This window comes from Saimiri boliviensis, chromosome 17, assembly GCF_048565385.1.
Source record: "Saimiri boliviensis isolate mSaiBol1 chromosome 17, mSaiBol1.pri, whole genome shotgun sequence".
NCBI classification, from domain to species: Eukaryota; Metazoa; Chordata; class Mammalia; order Primates; family Cebidae; genus Saimiri; species Saimiri boliviensis.
In genome coordinates, this window is record NC_133465.1 from 2,451,701 (window position 1) to 2,468,198 (window position 16,498).

The following is a 16,498-nucleotide window of genomic DNA, read 5'->3' on the forward strand; positions in this document are numbered from 1 at the left end:
CAACACACCACTGGGAGACAGAGCAAGACCCTGTCTCACCAGAAAAAAAAAAATTCTAACTTTTCAAATTTGTTATTATTTTAAAACTCCTCCTTGCAGAGTAGGGCTACCCCACAGGCAGTATGCCCAGAGTAGCTGGTGAAACATTTGAGATTTACTGAGTTACTCTGAAAAATACGTTATTGACTATACCCTGCTGTACAACAGATCTCAAAACTCCTCCTCTGGCCAGCACAGTGGCTCACACCTGTAATCCCAGCACTTTGGGAGGCTGAGGTGGGTGGATCACTTGAGGTCAGGCATTCAAGGCCAGCCTGTGCAACATGATGAAATCTTGTCTCTACCAAAAACAAAACAAAACAACAAAACAAAACAAAAATGAGCTGGGTGTGGTGGTGGGCAGCTGCAGTCCCTCAGGAGGCTGAGGCAGGAGAATCGCTTGAACCTGGAAGGCAGAGGTTGCGCTGAGCCAAGATTGCGCCACTGCACTCCAGCCTGGGTGACAGAGCGCGACTCCATCTTAAAAAAGAAAAACTTCCTTTGATCTAAAACTTTGTACCCTTTGACCAACATGTCCCCATATTCCCTGCTCCCCCGACCCCCTCAGTTTCTGTTAACCATCATTCCACTCTTCAGTTCTGAGTCGGCCTTTTGTAGATTTCACATGTAATTGCGATTAGGTGGTCTCTGTCCTTCTGTGCTTGGGTCATTTCACTTAGCAGAATGTCTTCCAGGTTCACCAAGTTGCTGCAGGTGTCAGATTTCCTTCTTTTTTAAGGCCAAATAACATTACACTGTGCACCTATGCCCCATTTTCTTTATATATAAGAAACTCAGTAACAAGAAAATAACCCACTTCAAAAATGGGCAAAGAATCTGAACAGACATTTCTCAAAAGACATACAAATGGCCAACAGGTTTATTAAAAAATTCTCAGAATCACTAATCATTAGAGAAATGCATAGAAACACCACGAGACATTGCCTCACACCTGTTATACTGTCTGCTACCAAAAAGATGAACCCCTAAAATGTTATAGCAATAAAACATTTTAGGGGGTTATAAATAAAAACATGTTTAAAAAAAGATGGAAGGTTAACAGCATTGGTAAAGAGAGCGCTGGCACACTGCAAGTGGGAATGTGGACTGGCACAGCCGTTAACGGAAAACTGTACAGTTACTAAAAAACTAAAAATTCAACCACCCCATGATCCAATAATCCCATTTCTGGGTATACGTACAAATAAATTGACATTCCTGCCGGGTACAGTGGCTCATGCCTGTAATCCCAGCACTTTGGGAGGCTGGGCGGGTGGATCATGAGGTCAAGAGATCAAGACCATCCTGGCCAAGACGGTGAAACCCCGTCTCTACTAAAAATACAAAAATTAGCTGTGTGTGGCGGTGGACGCCTGTAATCCCAGCTACTTAGGAGGCTGAAGCAGGAGACTCGCTTGAACTTGGGAGGCAGAGGTTGCAGTGAGCCGAGAGCATGCCACAGTACTCCAGCCTGGTGAAAAAGCGAGACTCTGCCTCAGAATGAATGAATGAATGGACATTCCTATGTTGAAGGGACATCTGCACTCACACACTCATTCTACTCAGAACAGCCAAGCTATGCAAACAATCTGCATGTCCATCGGGGTGAATGGATAAAGAAAATGTAAAGTCTGATATTGTATGAGGAGGCCACTGGACTAGAAAAAAAGAAAACCCAGTAAATGTGTGATCCGCTAAAGCACCAAATCAGACTCTGAAGAAATCACAAGTGGGGGCAGCAGTAACAACGCTCTTTATTTGTGACGTTACAGGCGGGGCTGGGGCGCGGGGCGGTGCCCTTGCACGTATCAGGCACAATGTTCTGGAGGCAGCACCTTCCCAGGGACTTCCCTGCCGGCGCATCCCCAGAGTCACTGGTTTCCTCCATCTGGACGAGCAGCCGTACCAGCCACGGTCCCGCTGGGTGTCGGAGGTGGGTGACATCTATCCTCGTGGCCTTCGCCAGGAGGGTAGAGCTGGCCAAAAAGAGAGCGATACAGCTCTGTCCTAGAAGACAAACACCGCAAACTGGTTAACACGCTGGTTCACTGTTCGAGGTTAAAAAGGAATGCAGAAGCTGGGAAATACCCCAATCTGTTTCTTCTGCTGAAAACACAACCATGGAATTCAAAATGCATCCCGAAGCTCTTATTCACAAATACAGTAGAAGGAAGAAACCCAAACAAACAGTAAAATATGTCAATAGTCCAGTGTGGCCAGACACCTGTCTCCAGGGAGTGAGTGTTCCGTAAGTTTGCCCTTTGCAGACAGGCTCTTCGAGTAAGAAAACAAGATTGAATATTTTAATAGGATGTAGGAGACCACCACCCGATGAGGAGGATTCAATCAGACATGGGATGTAGGGATATAATTTAGTTTTCATACATTTTCTTGGACTTGGCAGTACTTGAAAAACAATGAAAATAACCTAGCAACAAGATTCCAATTACTATCATCCGTGCGGTTGTTCAGGAGGAGAATCAAGCTTCCTCCCTGCTCCCCAGATGCCCTGTCTCTCTCCTCAGTCTAATAAATCATATGATGGGTTAATTTATTTCTAAAGTTGGGTTTTAACGTTAAAACAATCAGAACATGCCCACGTCTTGGCCCCTAAAAAGAAAAGTAAATGACTACTTTCTTTTTTTTTTTTTTGAGACGGAGTTTCGCTCTCGTTACCCAGGCTGGAGTGCAATGGCGCGATCTCGGCTCACCGCAACCTCCGCCTCCTGGGTTCAGGCAATTCTCCTGCCTCAGCCTCCTGAGTAGCTGGGATTACAGGCACGCGCCACCATGCCCAGCTAATGTTTTGTATTTTTCGTAGAGACGGGGTTTCACCATGTTGACCAGGATGGTCTCGATCTCTCGACCTCGTGATCCATCCGCCTCGGCCTCCCAAAGTGCTGGGATTACAGGCTTGAGCCACCGCGCCCGGCCAAATGACTACTTTCAACCGCTATTTCTGCTTTGAAAGGCAACATACAGCCGGGCGCGGTGGCTCAAGCCTGTAATCCCAGCACTTTGGGAGGCCGAGGCGGGTGGATCACGAGGTCGAGAGATCGAGACCATCCTGGTCAACATGGTGAAACCCCGTCTCTACTAAAAGCGCAAAAAATTAGCTGGGCATGGTGGCACGTGCCTGTAATCCCAGCTACTCAGGAGGCTGAGGCAGGAGAATTGCCTGAGCCCAGGAGGCGGAGGTTGCGGTGAGCCGAGATCGCGCCATTGCACTCCAGCCTGGGTAACAAGGGCGAAACTCCGTGTCAAAAAAAAAAAAAAAAAAAAAAAAAAAAGAAAGGCAACATACACACAAACATCTGGCCAAAGCCATCTGCCAAGGCCTGGAAATCCCGAAAAAGGTTTGGATGGGGCAGGGATCTTTCCTATCTTTGAGACAGAAGCTCCAAACCCTTTCCCCTGTGGATTCAGAGCAGATCCTGCCTGCAGAGGTATGAGGGAGCCATGAGGTTCCAAGCAGGTAAGACCTGCGTGAGGACATCCCTGCCACCAGGGAGGTGGGTGTGCAGCACGTGGCCACAGAGCCAGTCATCCATGTTCACGCTCTGCAGAAGGCCCAGACAGAAGACCTCACGGAGACAGGGCAGGTGCACACAGGGCTGAGGTCAGGGGCCAGGGGTCAGCAGCCCCAGAAGAAATCTGTACCTGCTCAGATATTCTCAAGATCGAACTCAAATTACAGCCTGCCATCTTGTTAGGAAAACGCGCTTTTAAAAGTGCTCTCATTATCTGAGGGTCAGCATCGGCACATCTGACTTTGAAAACAAAACCAAAAAACCCCATCTTTCAAACAGCAAGGCTTCAACACCAAAAACCTATTGGTCTTTTTTTGAAGTCACCCAACTATAGTTGTGGATCGGAACAGAGCTCTGCAATGAGAAAACCAGCAAAAGTAATAGAGTATCAAAGCTTTAAAAGAGTAAAAAGAAGAACGTCTTAAGGAAGAAACTCCGGAAGCCACAAATGTAAGCTAGCTTGATCATGTTGGGGAGCATGGGACAGACAGGCAGTGAAAGCACAGGCCAGAAAACAACAGGCCTCCAATTTTATTACAGGATTTTTATCCCAAGAGTGTGCTGGTGCCTTCACCCTGAACTACCCAGCAGGCCCCTAGGCCACAGACAAAGGACCCAGGTGTCCCCTGAGCTCCAGCCGTCTCTTGCTCTTCTGTTACATCCACGTGACTCGCCCTCAGTCAGCCCAGATGAGCCCTGCCAAGGTGGAAGGCAGCCCCAGACCAAATGCAAACCCACGGCTTCCAAACCGCCCACTCCGCGACACTGACACCCCGACGCCCCGTGCAGGCTGCGCTTCATCACGCTATTTGCCAATAAAGACAAGTCTCTCTAGCCATTGCCACACACAAAATTAAATGGCGTGAAAGAGAGAGAGAGTCACCATGACAAAAGGACAGTGTGACTTTAAGACGACAACGTCTGATGAGGAGATGCAGAGGCGCGATGCTATTGAGCGCTTCGCAGTCATACCCTTTCCAGCCTCGCTGTGCTCGCCTGCACCAGACCCCATCATTACCACTGAGCAAATGCCTCCACTCTGCGCGCAATATCCGTGCAACGCCGGGGCCGAAGGCAGCAGTTACTGTCCGCAGCAGGGTTCGCGTGTCAGGAGCAGAGAGTGAAATGCTGAAACCCGTGTTTTCACAGAACATCATTTCACACTCAGGTGGGCAAAGCTGACAAACACATGCAGCTGCTCACGGCAAGGCAACTCGGGAAGCTGAGTGGTCTGGGTTCTTAAAATATTTTCACACAGAGAGAATATGAATAGGGGATTACTTCAATCTAAAAGTCCCCAAGCAATTTCTATTGTATGTCTTCCTCACCCACTACCACCAGCTAGTGACCGTTTTTACCTTCAAAGCGTCTCAAACTTCACAGCTCCTCCAGGCTTCCACCAGCTCAGATCTCACCGTCTCTCATGACAAACATGGCGACAGCCTCTTGGCTGACTCTTCCACTCCCTTCTCTTGAGACGGACAAAGCAGACCCTCCCTGGGGCCCAGGAGCACCCCTGGGATGAAGAGCCCCCCACCCCACCCCACCCCACCCCACCCCACCCCACCCCACCCCATCCCTGCTGCAGATTCCAGCGGCTCAGCTTGGCCTCAGCCCTTCCCCTATACCCTGGCTTTGGCTCCTGCCCTGAGCAGCTGGCCTGCCTCTTTGCTAGGCTAGAGAAGGAAAGGTTGCATATTTTTATAATGTTTTTCATAGTGAGTTTAAATAGTCACAAAATATATAATTACCAGAATGCTGTGAGAATATGAACTTTTGTAATGTCTGCAACGGAATCTATGTGCCACAGTGATTTGACGACACTCACCATTTATTCATTTAAGTAACACAGTGACACATAAACTTTTTTTTTTTTTTTTTAAGACAGAGGTTCACTCTTGTTGTTCAGGCTGGAGTGCAGCGGTGATCTCCGCTCACCGCAACCCCCGCCTCCCTGGTTCAAGCCATTCTCCTGCCTCAGCCTCCCGATTAGCTGGGATTACAGGCATGTGCACCACACCTCACTGATTTTTTTTTTTTTTTTTTTTTTTTTTTAGTAGAGATGGGGGGTTTCTCCATGTTGGTCAGGCTGGTCTCAAACTCCTGACCTCAGGTGATCTACTTCAGGTAATCCCTTCCAAAGTGCTGGGGTTACAGGCATGAGCCACCGCGCCCGGCCTGACACATGAACTCGAAGTTGGACATTTTATAGCATTTTATAGCATTTTTTTCTTTTTAAATTTTATCTCCGTCTGCCTTTTCCCCTACAGAGTTTGGTCCTAGTGCAATGGTTTTCAGCTTGAGTGTCTCTTATCCATCACCTTTCTCACACTTCTTGGCCACATTAGTCTGTAAATAAAAACACTTTTGAAATTTTCAAAATTCAACAAAACTGAGATAAAAATATTTTAATTGTTTGATATTATAAGGCTCTAAGTAGTTAAAATTTTCCTCTGGATTGAGTTATTAGGATACAATCAATATATAATAACATGATACAATATATTCTAATTCTAGTGAAAATTTAATATCCATACTTGTGTAAAATGTTACTGGAAATGTACCCCTTAATGATATGGAGGAGGCTTTTCCATCCATCTGTTCATGGATTCATGGAGGAATATTATTTATTGCTAGAAGGAAGGAGGGTTCAGCATTCCTATTTTTTTTTTTTTTTTGTAGACATAAGCACCGAGAAATGCTGTCATATAAACAAGCAGACAGGAATGATAAAGTTTTGTTACAGCAACGCCACTTGATTCTTTTCGTTCTTTCTGAATTATGTGGCACACACACACACACAAATTGCATGGTGACTCGTCACCAAATGATCATCCAACTGACAGCTCAATTCAACTCATGTTCTCCCGCGACTGTGCTGCAAATGAAGACACGGGAACACCCGGCCCGCACCGCGCTTGTCATCTAGTCCTCAGGCATTTCCTTTCTTTTTTTTTTTTTTTTGAGACGGAGTTCTGCTCTTGTTACCCAGGCTGGAGTGCAATGGCGCGATCTCGGCTCACCGCAACCTCCGCCTCCTGGGCTCAGGCAATTCTCCTGCCTCAGCCTTCTGAGTAGCTGGGACTACAGGCACGTGCCACCATGCCCAGCTAATTTTTTGTATTTTTAGTAGAGACGGGGTTTCACCATGTTGACCGGGATGGTCTCGATCTCTTGACCTTGTGATCCACCCACCTCGGCCTCCCAAAGTGCTGGGATTACAGGCTTGAGCCACCGTGCCCGGCCGGCATTTCCTTTCTTAACCTCTGTACCCGTATTTCCAGCTGTCTTTGTGTCTGGGGCCCTGGAGGCTTTCCCGTGGTAGCTAGAAATCCCTGTCACTTTGAGGATAGGCTGGAGGCGGAGGCGGGTCAGAGGAGACCGTGCCCTCCAGTGCAGGCCTGCTCTGGGGCAGACAGCTTTAGGCAAGTGTGCGCCTGGAGACTGACTCCCGACTACCTGTGTCCACCTTCCCCTTGGAAAGTCTCTGCACACCCCAGTCTGAAGACTGAGTTGCAGGGTGCACCGAGCAATTCTCCCCTCGAACCTAGGCAGGTGCCTCGGTGCTCAGGGAAAGGCAAAGACAGCCTGAAAAGCAGCAAAACACGTCCATGGCCCTCACCCCTTCGCAAGAGAAACCAAACTCCAACTACAGACGACGCCATGGGACCGAGGGCCACCGCCTTCTCCTGCAGGAACCTGTCCCCTGGCTGCATCTTCCCAACCGGGATCTAGCCAGGTGGAGAAGCTAAACTATCCGTCCCCTCCAGGCGGGTCTTGTCTCCATCGGACCCTCCACGGGAAGCGTACACTTTCATACCCAAGGCCCCCTTAAGGCCATGTGCAGAATGAACTTTTTTTTCCTAACATACATAATTCCTGCTCCCTATCACATTAAGAACCAAGACGTGAATCACTGATCTGTAATCCCCCACCCCCAACACACACGCTCATGGGCAGCGGGAGGGTGCGCTGCAGACAATGCGTTAACGCTGGTTTTGTGCGGGGGAGCAGCCTCCGGAGTAATTAACAGGACTCGGACCTGAGGTAGAAGGTCGATAGCAGGGGCTCTTCCTTGAATTAAAATTTAACTTACCCTTTATTGCAACCTACAAAAGCAAGTAATGAGCACTAACATTTTTATTTCTTTTAAACTGTCATTTAGGCTGTAGAGGGGATAATTACCTATCTCTAGTGTAGTAAGGTTTTATAACCCTTAGTGAGGCATTTTCTAATTTAATATTTTTACTATATTATCATAAAACCTGTTTCTAGAAAAAAAAAAATGATCATGGATTAGCAGCCATTTTCCATAAAGACAGAATGTGTGTGTGTGTGTGTCTGTCTTAGGATTTGGCTTATTTATTATGTGATTCTTCTGAAGAGACTTAAAGTATGCACATGGTAGCTAGCTGTGACCTGCAATCACTTGAGCGGCAGGTAAGTTTTAAAAGCTCTGAGTGAAACAGGGGGTGTGTGTGTCTAAGAATGCAGCCCCTCGTGGACGTGGACCCAAACATGTTCCCTTCAGTTCCACACGTGCACTCCTCACCCGACTGCAACACACATCACTGTCTTTCACGACGTCATTTGGCAAACAGTACAAAGGAGCATATTAAACCTGCAAATGATCTGTGTGGGGCTTTCAATTTGCTAGGTCAGTAGCTTGCAGCACTGGGGATTCTGAAGGAACCGTACCATCCACTCTGCAGGAGACCGCACCCCTCCGACACTGGCCCTGAAACCCTCAAGCCTCCAAGGCTTCCCTGAGCTGCACCTACCCACTCCCGTGGCCAAAGCCAGCTGGGCAGTGGGAAGAGTGCAGCCATCCCACTGCTCCCTGAAGAAGCCTGGGCAGCCTCCCAAAGCACATCACGGTCTCCGAGCAAGTATTACACGCCAGTCTTCCAAAGGAGCCAGCGGAGGCAATATTGCTGCTTTCCAGATTAAACCTGACACACAGGCCAGGTGCGGTGGCTCACGCCTGTAATCCCAGCACTTTGGGACGCTGAGGCGGGAGGATCACTCGAGCCCAGGAGTTTGAGACCAGCCTGGGCAACACAGTGAGACCCTGTCTCTATGAAAAATAAATAAATAAATAAAAGGATACACACAATTTGCCTTTGACTAATGAAAAATTGTTCATTTCTTGCTTCTTAGGAGTGGGGTTCTCTCTAAATATGTAAGACACACCCCAGAACGTCCTGGCCCTTCTTTCCTTTCTAGTCGTCTACCTCTCCCATACTGCACACAAGTGCTTCAGCATTCACTCAACTCCATATATACATCGAAGATTCAAGAGAAGTGAAGAAAGCACATGACAGGCAAGTCGGAAAAGGGTCCCAATCACAGCAGCGCTCACGGCTAGCAGGGTCTGGATCCGATCTGAAACCCTGCGAGGAGAATCTGCCCAGATGCGGTCAGTGCAGAGATTCACATGCACGCCTGCTCTGCATGGGCCAGTGTGGTCGCCGATGACAGACGCGTGCTTTTAAAATTATTGGTGATGTACTGATGCTGTCTTTTTTCACACTTGTGTTTGAAAACAATTTGCTTAGTGTGGTGGAAGCTTAAACATGCTAGATGTATATGATTCCTGGCCTCAAAATCTAACATACTACAGGTATAATCCATTAATTAAAACTATTTTTTTTCTTTTTTTTTTTTTTTTTTGAGACAGAGTCTCACTTTGTCGCCAGGCACCAGGCTGGAGTGCAATGACGCGATCTCGGCTCACCGCAACCTCCGCCTCCTGGGTTCAGGCAATTCTCCTGCCTCAGCCTCCTGAGTAGCTGGGATTACAGGCGTGCGCCACCATGCCCAGCTGATTTTTGTATTTTGTATTTCACCATGTTGACCAGGATGGTCTCGATCTCTTGACCTCGTGATCCGCCCGCCTCGGCCTCCCAAAGTGCTGGGATTACAGGCGTGAGCCACTGCGCCCGGCCGACTTAATTAAAACGATTTCAATGCTTATTTGAACTTTGTTAGATTTTGTGGAGTTTTACAAAGACATGAAAGGCACAGCAGAAGCTAGATCGGGAAGGTGACTGCATGCATTAAGTGTGTCTCTGACAAACCACTCCATCTAGGGAGACACAAACACACTCTTCCTCCTGCTGAAGCCAGTTCTGCCGTTCTGGGACTCACAGCTATGGCCTCTGGTCCCACTAAAGCCAGAAGAGAAGCAAGACTGACCACTACTCCCTGTGGCAGCACGTCAACCACCTGATGTCTTCCTCTAACTAAATCTGTTCCTTTCCAGGTTCAGCGGCCTGCGTTCCCTCCATTCCTCCTGTGATCAAGCCTGCTTGCCATCCTGACTCACTCCTCTGAACCCTCTGTTTTGCCAAAGCTCCAGAAGCAAGGTCCTCAGCACCTTCAAGCCAATCCCAACATTTCTGGTGCAGCCCTTGCGAGCCGGAGCCGGGGGAGCAGGACTCCATCTCTCCTGCACTCTGAACCTGTATTTCTCTGTCTTCCCAAGGCCTCCACTCTCTTCTGTTCTATCTGCCAGTACGCCCAGGGCCTCCCAAATGTCTGCGGAAAAAAATGGCTTGCCAACTGTCACTTAGCTCGTGCTAACGGCACCAAACAAAGGGATTCTTCTCCAATAAAACATGTGCCTTCATTCTAATTGTCAGAAACCAAAGCAGACCAACATGTCAAAGGGCAAAGGCTACTCATTCCTTCAATTTCCTCTTAAAAATGTCTGCAGATCACAGGACAGCAGCTTTCTTTTCTTCTATATTTCAACAGAGAAGCCAGCTTAATACACATCTTGAATAGTTAAACAGAACAAGGCGAACGCTGCCCCACGCTGCCTGCAGCGTGGCATCATAAACACGGAGGGGCTGGACGCTGCTGTCAGAGCTGGTTCCGACTCTGGCTGGGTCCTCACTGGGTCTAGGACCTTAGGTGAGTTACTTAGCCCCCCTGATTCTTGGCTTCCTCACCAGTAAGTTGGTGACAATCTACTGTTGGTAAAAACATACTGTTTTTAGAGCACTAAGCAAAGTCCCCATTGCATAAATGGCATCGCCATCTACGATCATGAGAAACGGGGTGAGACAGCAACATGCTGAGGACCCGTGTGAATGCATTATGGCCGCTCCCTACCAACACTGGAGACGAAATGGTACCCTCCTTTCATCACCCATTTGGCTTCCCCCACCCAAATCTGTCCTACTCTCTATCAGTGACTTTACAAGTGAGAGAAAGATAGTTGAAAAGTGTCTCTTTGATCTACAAGGAGAAACATACTGATCCAAATGGCAGGCAACTGCCTGTGCTCCCTGGGGCTGTGTGGTAGGGGCAGCCCTGTGTACGTCACGGGAACGGGCTCACACACAGGCAACACACATTAGAACTTAGCTCCTCGAGGCAGCGGGGGTATGGTGGCTCATGCCTATAATCCCAGCATTTTGGGAGGCCAAGGTGGGTGGATCACCTGAGGTCAGGGGTTCAAGACCAGCCTGACCAACATGGAGAAACTTTGTCTCTACTAAAAATACAAAAAATAGCTGGGCGTGGTGGTGCATGCCTGTAATCCCAGCTCCTCGGGAGGCTGAGCCAGAAGAATTGCTTGAACCTGGGAGGCGGAGCTTGCAGTGAGCCAGGACTGTGCCATTGTACTCTAGCCTGGGCCAAAGAGTGAGGCTCCATCTCAAAACAAACAAACAAACAAAAAAAAAAAAAAAAAAGAAAAAAAGAACTTGGCTCCCCAAGAAGGCTGGATTGCTGGGAAGGTAATCCAAGTAAAAAGACAGTATTTATAAGGAGTTAGTATTTAGTCAGAATAACACAAAAATCACTATAGAAGAAAAACCTGGACTTCTGAATAAGCCCCCAAAGTTGGTACTAGGTCTCCCTCACTCTCCCCCAACAAGCAAAGGAGCATCACAGGCTTCTTTCCTGAAATCTCATCACAATTCCAAAGCGAAAAACAAACCAAACCTGAACAACAAAACCCCCACAAAAAAAATCACGAACCAAAGAAAGGACGTAGAGGGGAAAGAAAGCAACCTTCTTCCAGTGAAGACTTATTTCTTAACAGGATCAAATTAGCAATAGAAGAGTAACTCAGAGACACCCCTCATCTATCAGTAACGACCTAAATCTACATACAAGGCAAATCATGGCCAACTGGACACTAGCTGCACTCGCCACAAGGTTCCAAAACCACCGAACCGCAGCCACCCGAATCTGCCACAAGGTGGCAGTGCACGACTCATTTCTAAGTGGACCCAACGACCAGTCAGGGAGCCCATAAATTACCTGGTGTGTCTGCTCTCATCACCATCCTCCCCAGTGCTGGAAGGAGACTCTAGAAGGTCTGCTCCAATTCGTTCTTTTGGTCAGGTCAGAACTAGGTCCTTCAAACCTCTGCAAAAGCTTTTAGCCCTACAGCTCTAAATTACACGTGGTGACACGCGGCCTGTGGCCTGTCTCCTAAAGATCAGACAGATTCAAGATTTATAAATGTTCCAAGAAGCAGGTTCAGGCCCCAAACAAAGGAACTGAGAGGCCGGGGAACAGGGAGGAGCGGGAAGAGGGACGGGGACGAGAAAGGGACTGCATGAGGACAGGTTTTCTTCTCACTTGTGCTTTGTCCTGACTCAAGCTGGTTACAAATCCCCTGCACTTTAACAAAGGAAGAAAAACACTCCAAACTTCCACCATCCCTACTACTAGCCTCAAATCTTCCATATTATTTTAAAGAAAAATAATTTACCTTAGTGGACTTGCAAAAAAATAAGGGGGGGTGGGGGAGGAGCCACTCTCAGACAAAAGGGGCACGGTTCCTTCCTGTGCATTAATATTCCATATTCCCGGGATGATCTCCACTTTCACAGTTTGACTGTTTTATAACAGATTTGATGTGAGAGAAGACAAATGGCCTCACAAAGGAAAGACGACAAATCATCACACTGCTTTTAGCAGGGTTTCTCTTTATTTTTATTTATCTTTATTCCGGAGCTGGGCTGCAGAGCTCTCTGCCTTGCTGGGGATGTTTAATATTAACGTCAAGTCACCACGGTCCCCGCAATAGAGTCGGCCAGTGTTGTGTTTACGGTTTTGTGACTGCTGGCTTCAGGAAGATGAAGCTCCTTGTTCAAACAGCAGCCCCTCTAACAGCTCCTGTTAAAAGCCAGGGGATGCTTCACTGCTTAGACGTGAATCACTTCCTCCAACCACATGGAAGGTGAGACACTCCAGTTACATTTGTGTCCGTATCAGGATGCTGCCCAACCACCCAGGGCTTGGGGGTGTGTGTCTGTGTGTGTGTGTGTGTGTATGTGTGTGTGTGTGTGTGTGTTGGCAGTGCACAGGATGCATCACTCACCTCTAGCTTAACTTCAACTTTTCTGGGGGCAAAACACGCAGGAATTAGTGAGGGTATTCAATGTCAACCCACAGAATTTCAGCAAGGCACTCTGCTATTACTTCTGGTAAAGTTGGGAGGATTTCTTTTGCTTAGAAATCCGGTACCAATTAAAGTGCACAAGAGCAACTACTGAGTGAGCAAACGCTAAGTACCAGCTCTGCAGTGCAAGTCAGGACACAGAGGACAGCTGGGGCCTCAGGGGCACGCCCTTCCAGCTGCTGGCCAGCTGCCCCGCCTGGACCCTCCTCCCCAGTGTTCAAGGAGCATGGGTTCTCCTGGCTCTCCTCTGCCTTCCTTCTCCCAGTTCTGCTCTCAGCTTCCTCTCTCCTCTCGACATGCTCCCTGGTGACCCCCGCCCCCCCAACACTCTAAAGGTCTAACGGTCTCCCCCGTGCAAAGGACTCCACAGCCCTCTCCCCCACTCCTGAGCCCTGAACTCATCTCCTGTCTTGCAAGGCTCTCCTGACACCCAAGCTGACATTTCTCCTAATAATGGTAGCAAATTCTTTTTTATTCACATAGCACACAACTGTTTAATGACAGTGAGCTGTAAGACAAAATTACAGATATAGATATCATATTTTCTGATGAAAAAATAAAATCCAGTCTGAGATGGGGCTCTTGTTTGGACTGTATGCCTATTAACTGATTGTTTTTTCTGAAGGCTGTCCATACTTTTTAGTTTTTAATAGTACCCTTCAATCTGTCCATACTTTTTAGTTTTTAGTAGTACCCTTCAAAGAACTTCCTCCTGGCTCTGCAATATAGAGAGAAATTTAGCAAAAGGAGCATTTGTCCTAGACACCTGCCAGTGAGCTTTCGGCAGCAGCACTGAGCAGGCCTGCAACAGGGGGTCTGTAACGGGGTCTCTCCCACGCCAGTTTCACCAACTAGTCCCTGGAGCCAGCAGTTTGATCACCTCAGCCAGTTATATGGTTGGCTCTAAAAATCCTGACTGCGAAGTGCAAAGTGAGCAGTTTGCATTTCTTCCCCTGAACGCTGGAGAGTCCGTCTGGCTGCATAGCTGTGCTTCCCCCTGTAGGACCGAGCTGTGGAAGAGGAGGCAGAGTGCTAGCAAGTGTGTGTAGAAGAAAATGTGTATTGATTTCTTCTTATAGGGGAGCACAAAGCATTGAAGAACAATTGCTCGTCTGTGCAGCATTTCACATGCCACACAGGAGACAAAAGGCTCTCTGAGAAGCAGAAAGGGAACGGAACAGGACTGTGTCTCTTGGGTGTCAGCAGCCACCACCGCTGCTGCAGGTCAGCTACTGAGACTGCAAACACCCCGGGACCCACGCCTGCTCGCCCCTCTCTGATCAAGTCATTTCCCTCTCTGGGCGGATGTTTCCTCAACTATATTGCAGAAAAAAAGGCCTTCAGACTTATTTACCTTGCACGTGGAAGTGCCCAGCGGGGGTCAAATAATGAATGTTTATGAAGTGTTCTGCTCCCCAGGGCGACGATGGTAGGGCATGGGGCGTGGTTTTGGCTCTTTCAAGACCTCACGTTCGAGGGTGGCTGGTGGGAGCTTCCCATTGCCAGGTGCTGCCAGCAACTTGAACGCCAAGTGTAACAGGCAAGGTCCTCGATCTAAATGTCCTTTCTTAGCTGACACTTAATACCAACACTAAAAATAACAAAAGGTAGCCAGGCCTTTATGCTTTGTTAATGCACTTACAGAATCCATTCCAAAACTGTTTTCTTCTTAAAGAAAACAAATCCTGAAAGCAGTCCAGAAAACTGACTGGAAGCTATAAATCACTGCAGAGCTCCACTGGTATTCTTCATGTTCCATAGTAACTGCCTAGTGAGTATCCCTAATCCAAGTATCTGAAATCTGAAACGCTCCAAAATCTGAAACTTTCTAAGTATTGACGCAAACTATGCTCTGAGAAAATGCTCACTGGAGCACTTGAGATTTCAGATGAGACATGCTGAACTGGGATAATGTAAATATTTCCAAATCCAAGAAAATCTGAAATACGAAATTCCTCTGGACCCAAGAATTCCCCATAGGTGATCCTCGACCTGTAATAATTTATAGGAAGGCCACTAGAAGCAAACCTGGTTTAAAGAGCACAGAAACCTATAGCGTATCTCAGGAGAAACCTATAGTGTTTAGCATACAGCAGGAGAAAACCTATATAGCATGTCAAAGTTTAGGGTCTACACTCTTGAATGTGAGGGAAATGTAAGAGTCAATCTGAAGTAAAAATGACCTTAAAGGCTGTGTGAAGTGGCTCATGCCTGTAATCCCAGCACTTTGGGAGGCTGAGGTGGGCGGATCACAAGGTCAGGAGTCTGAGACCAGCCTGGCCAATATGGTGAAACCTCGTCTCTACTAAAAATACAAAAAATTAGCCAGGCATGGTGGCGCACACCTGTAGTCCCAGCTACTCGGGAGGCTGAGGCAGAAGAATCACTTGACTGTGGGAGGGAGGTGGAGGTTGCAGTGAGCCAGGATCACACCACTGCACTCCAGCCTAGGCGAAGGAGAGAGACTGCCTCAAAAAAAAAAAAAAAAAAAAAAAAAAAAAAAATCCCTCTAAGCAAAGGGTTGGGAATGAGAAGTCCCAGAGCAGAACCTCTCATTCTGGGGCTTTGCCAACATGGCCATGAGCTAAGAACAAAATAAGCCGTTGTCCCTCAAGCAGCGCGACGCTTTCACATGGAGACCTAACCTATGAATAATGAGGAGGCAACCTGGTGACAGACGCTATAGATAATATGGACCCAGACAAAGTGACATGGAAGCAGAGGGAAGTATATTAAAGAAGTGAGATGATTTGGAGAGATTTCAGCAAAAGAGGCAAGAAACTCATCTTCATCTTATAGGACAGTTGCAAAAATAATCTTATAAACAGCAAACTATAAACAAACATATGCAGAGGCCTTTAAAAGCATCTCAGACAGGAAGCCTCTACCCAACTTTTCTTTAAGTTTGCACAAAATAGGTATGTCTGTATTTCTTTTTCTTTTCTTTTTCTGAGACGGAGTTTCGCTCTTGTTACCCAGGCTGGAGTGCAACGGCGTGATCTCGGCTCACCGCAACCTCCGCCTCCTGGGTTCAGGCAATTCTCCTGCCTCAGCCTCCTGAGTAGCTGGGATTACAGGCACGTGCCACCATGCCCAGCTAATTTTTTGTATTTTTAGTAGAGACGGGGTTTCACCATGTTGACCAGGATGGTCTCGATCTCTTGACCTCGTGATCCACCCGCCTCGGCCTCCCAAAGTGCTGGGATTATAGGTGTGAGCCACTGCGCCCGGCCAGTATGTCTGTATTTCATGCTGAGGGATAGTGGTGTAATACACAGATGTGAAAACACAAATTTTGTTTATTTAAATAATTATCTGTTAGGGATTACATTTACAATTGTCCTCAGAAATTAAAAAATTAAAAGGAACATTATATTCTTAAGAATCTAGTGAACAAGAGGACTATTTTCACTATGTAAGAGAAACCACGGCACATACAAGAAGGCTTCTCAGGGAGGCAGTGCCCAGGAGTGAGGGCATGACGCGCTCAGGAATACTAAGG

At 47.5% G+C, this 16,498-nt stretch overlaps 1 protein-coding gene across 1 annotated transcript in view; it reads right to left on the reverse strand.

Annotated features, from left to right (window-relative positions):
• Positions 1-1,775: 1,775 nt before the first annotated feature.
• AATF (apoptosis antagonizing transcription factor) overlaps positions 1,776-16,498 on the reverse strand; it is a 115,454-nt gene continuing 100,731 nt past the window's right edge. The window contains exon 12 of the mRNA XM_003929069.3: positions 1,776-2,046. Within this exon, the coding sequence (XP_003929118.1) occupies positions 1,911-2,046 (136 nt within the window). The 3' untranslated portion in view covers positions 1,776-1,910. The remainder of the gene's footprint in view (positions 2,047-16,498) is intronic.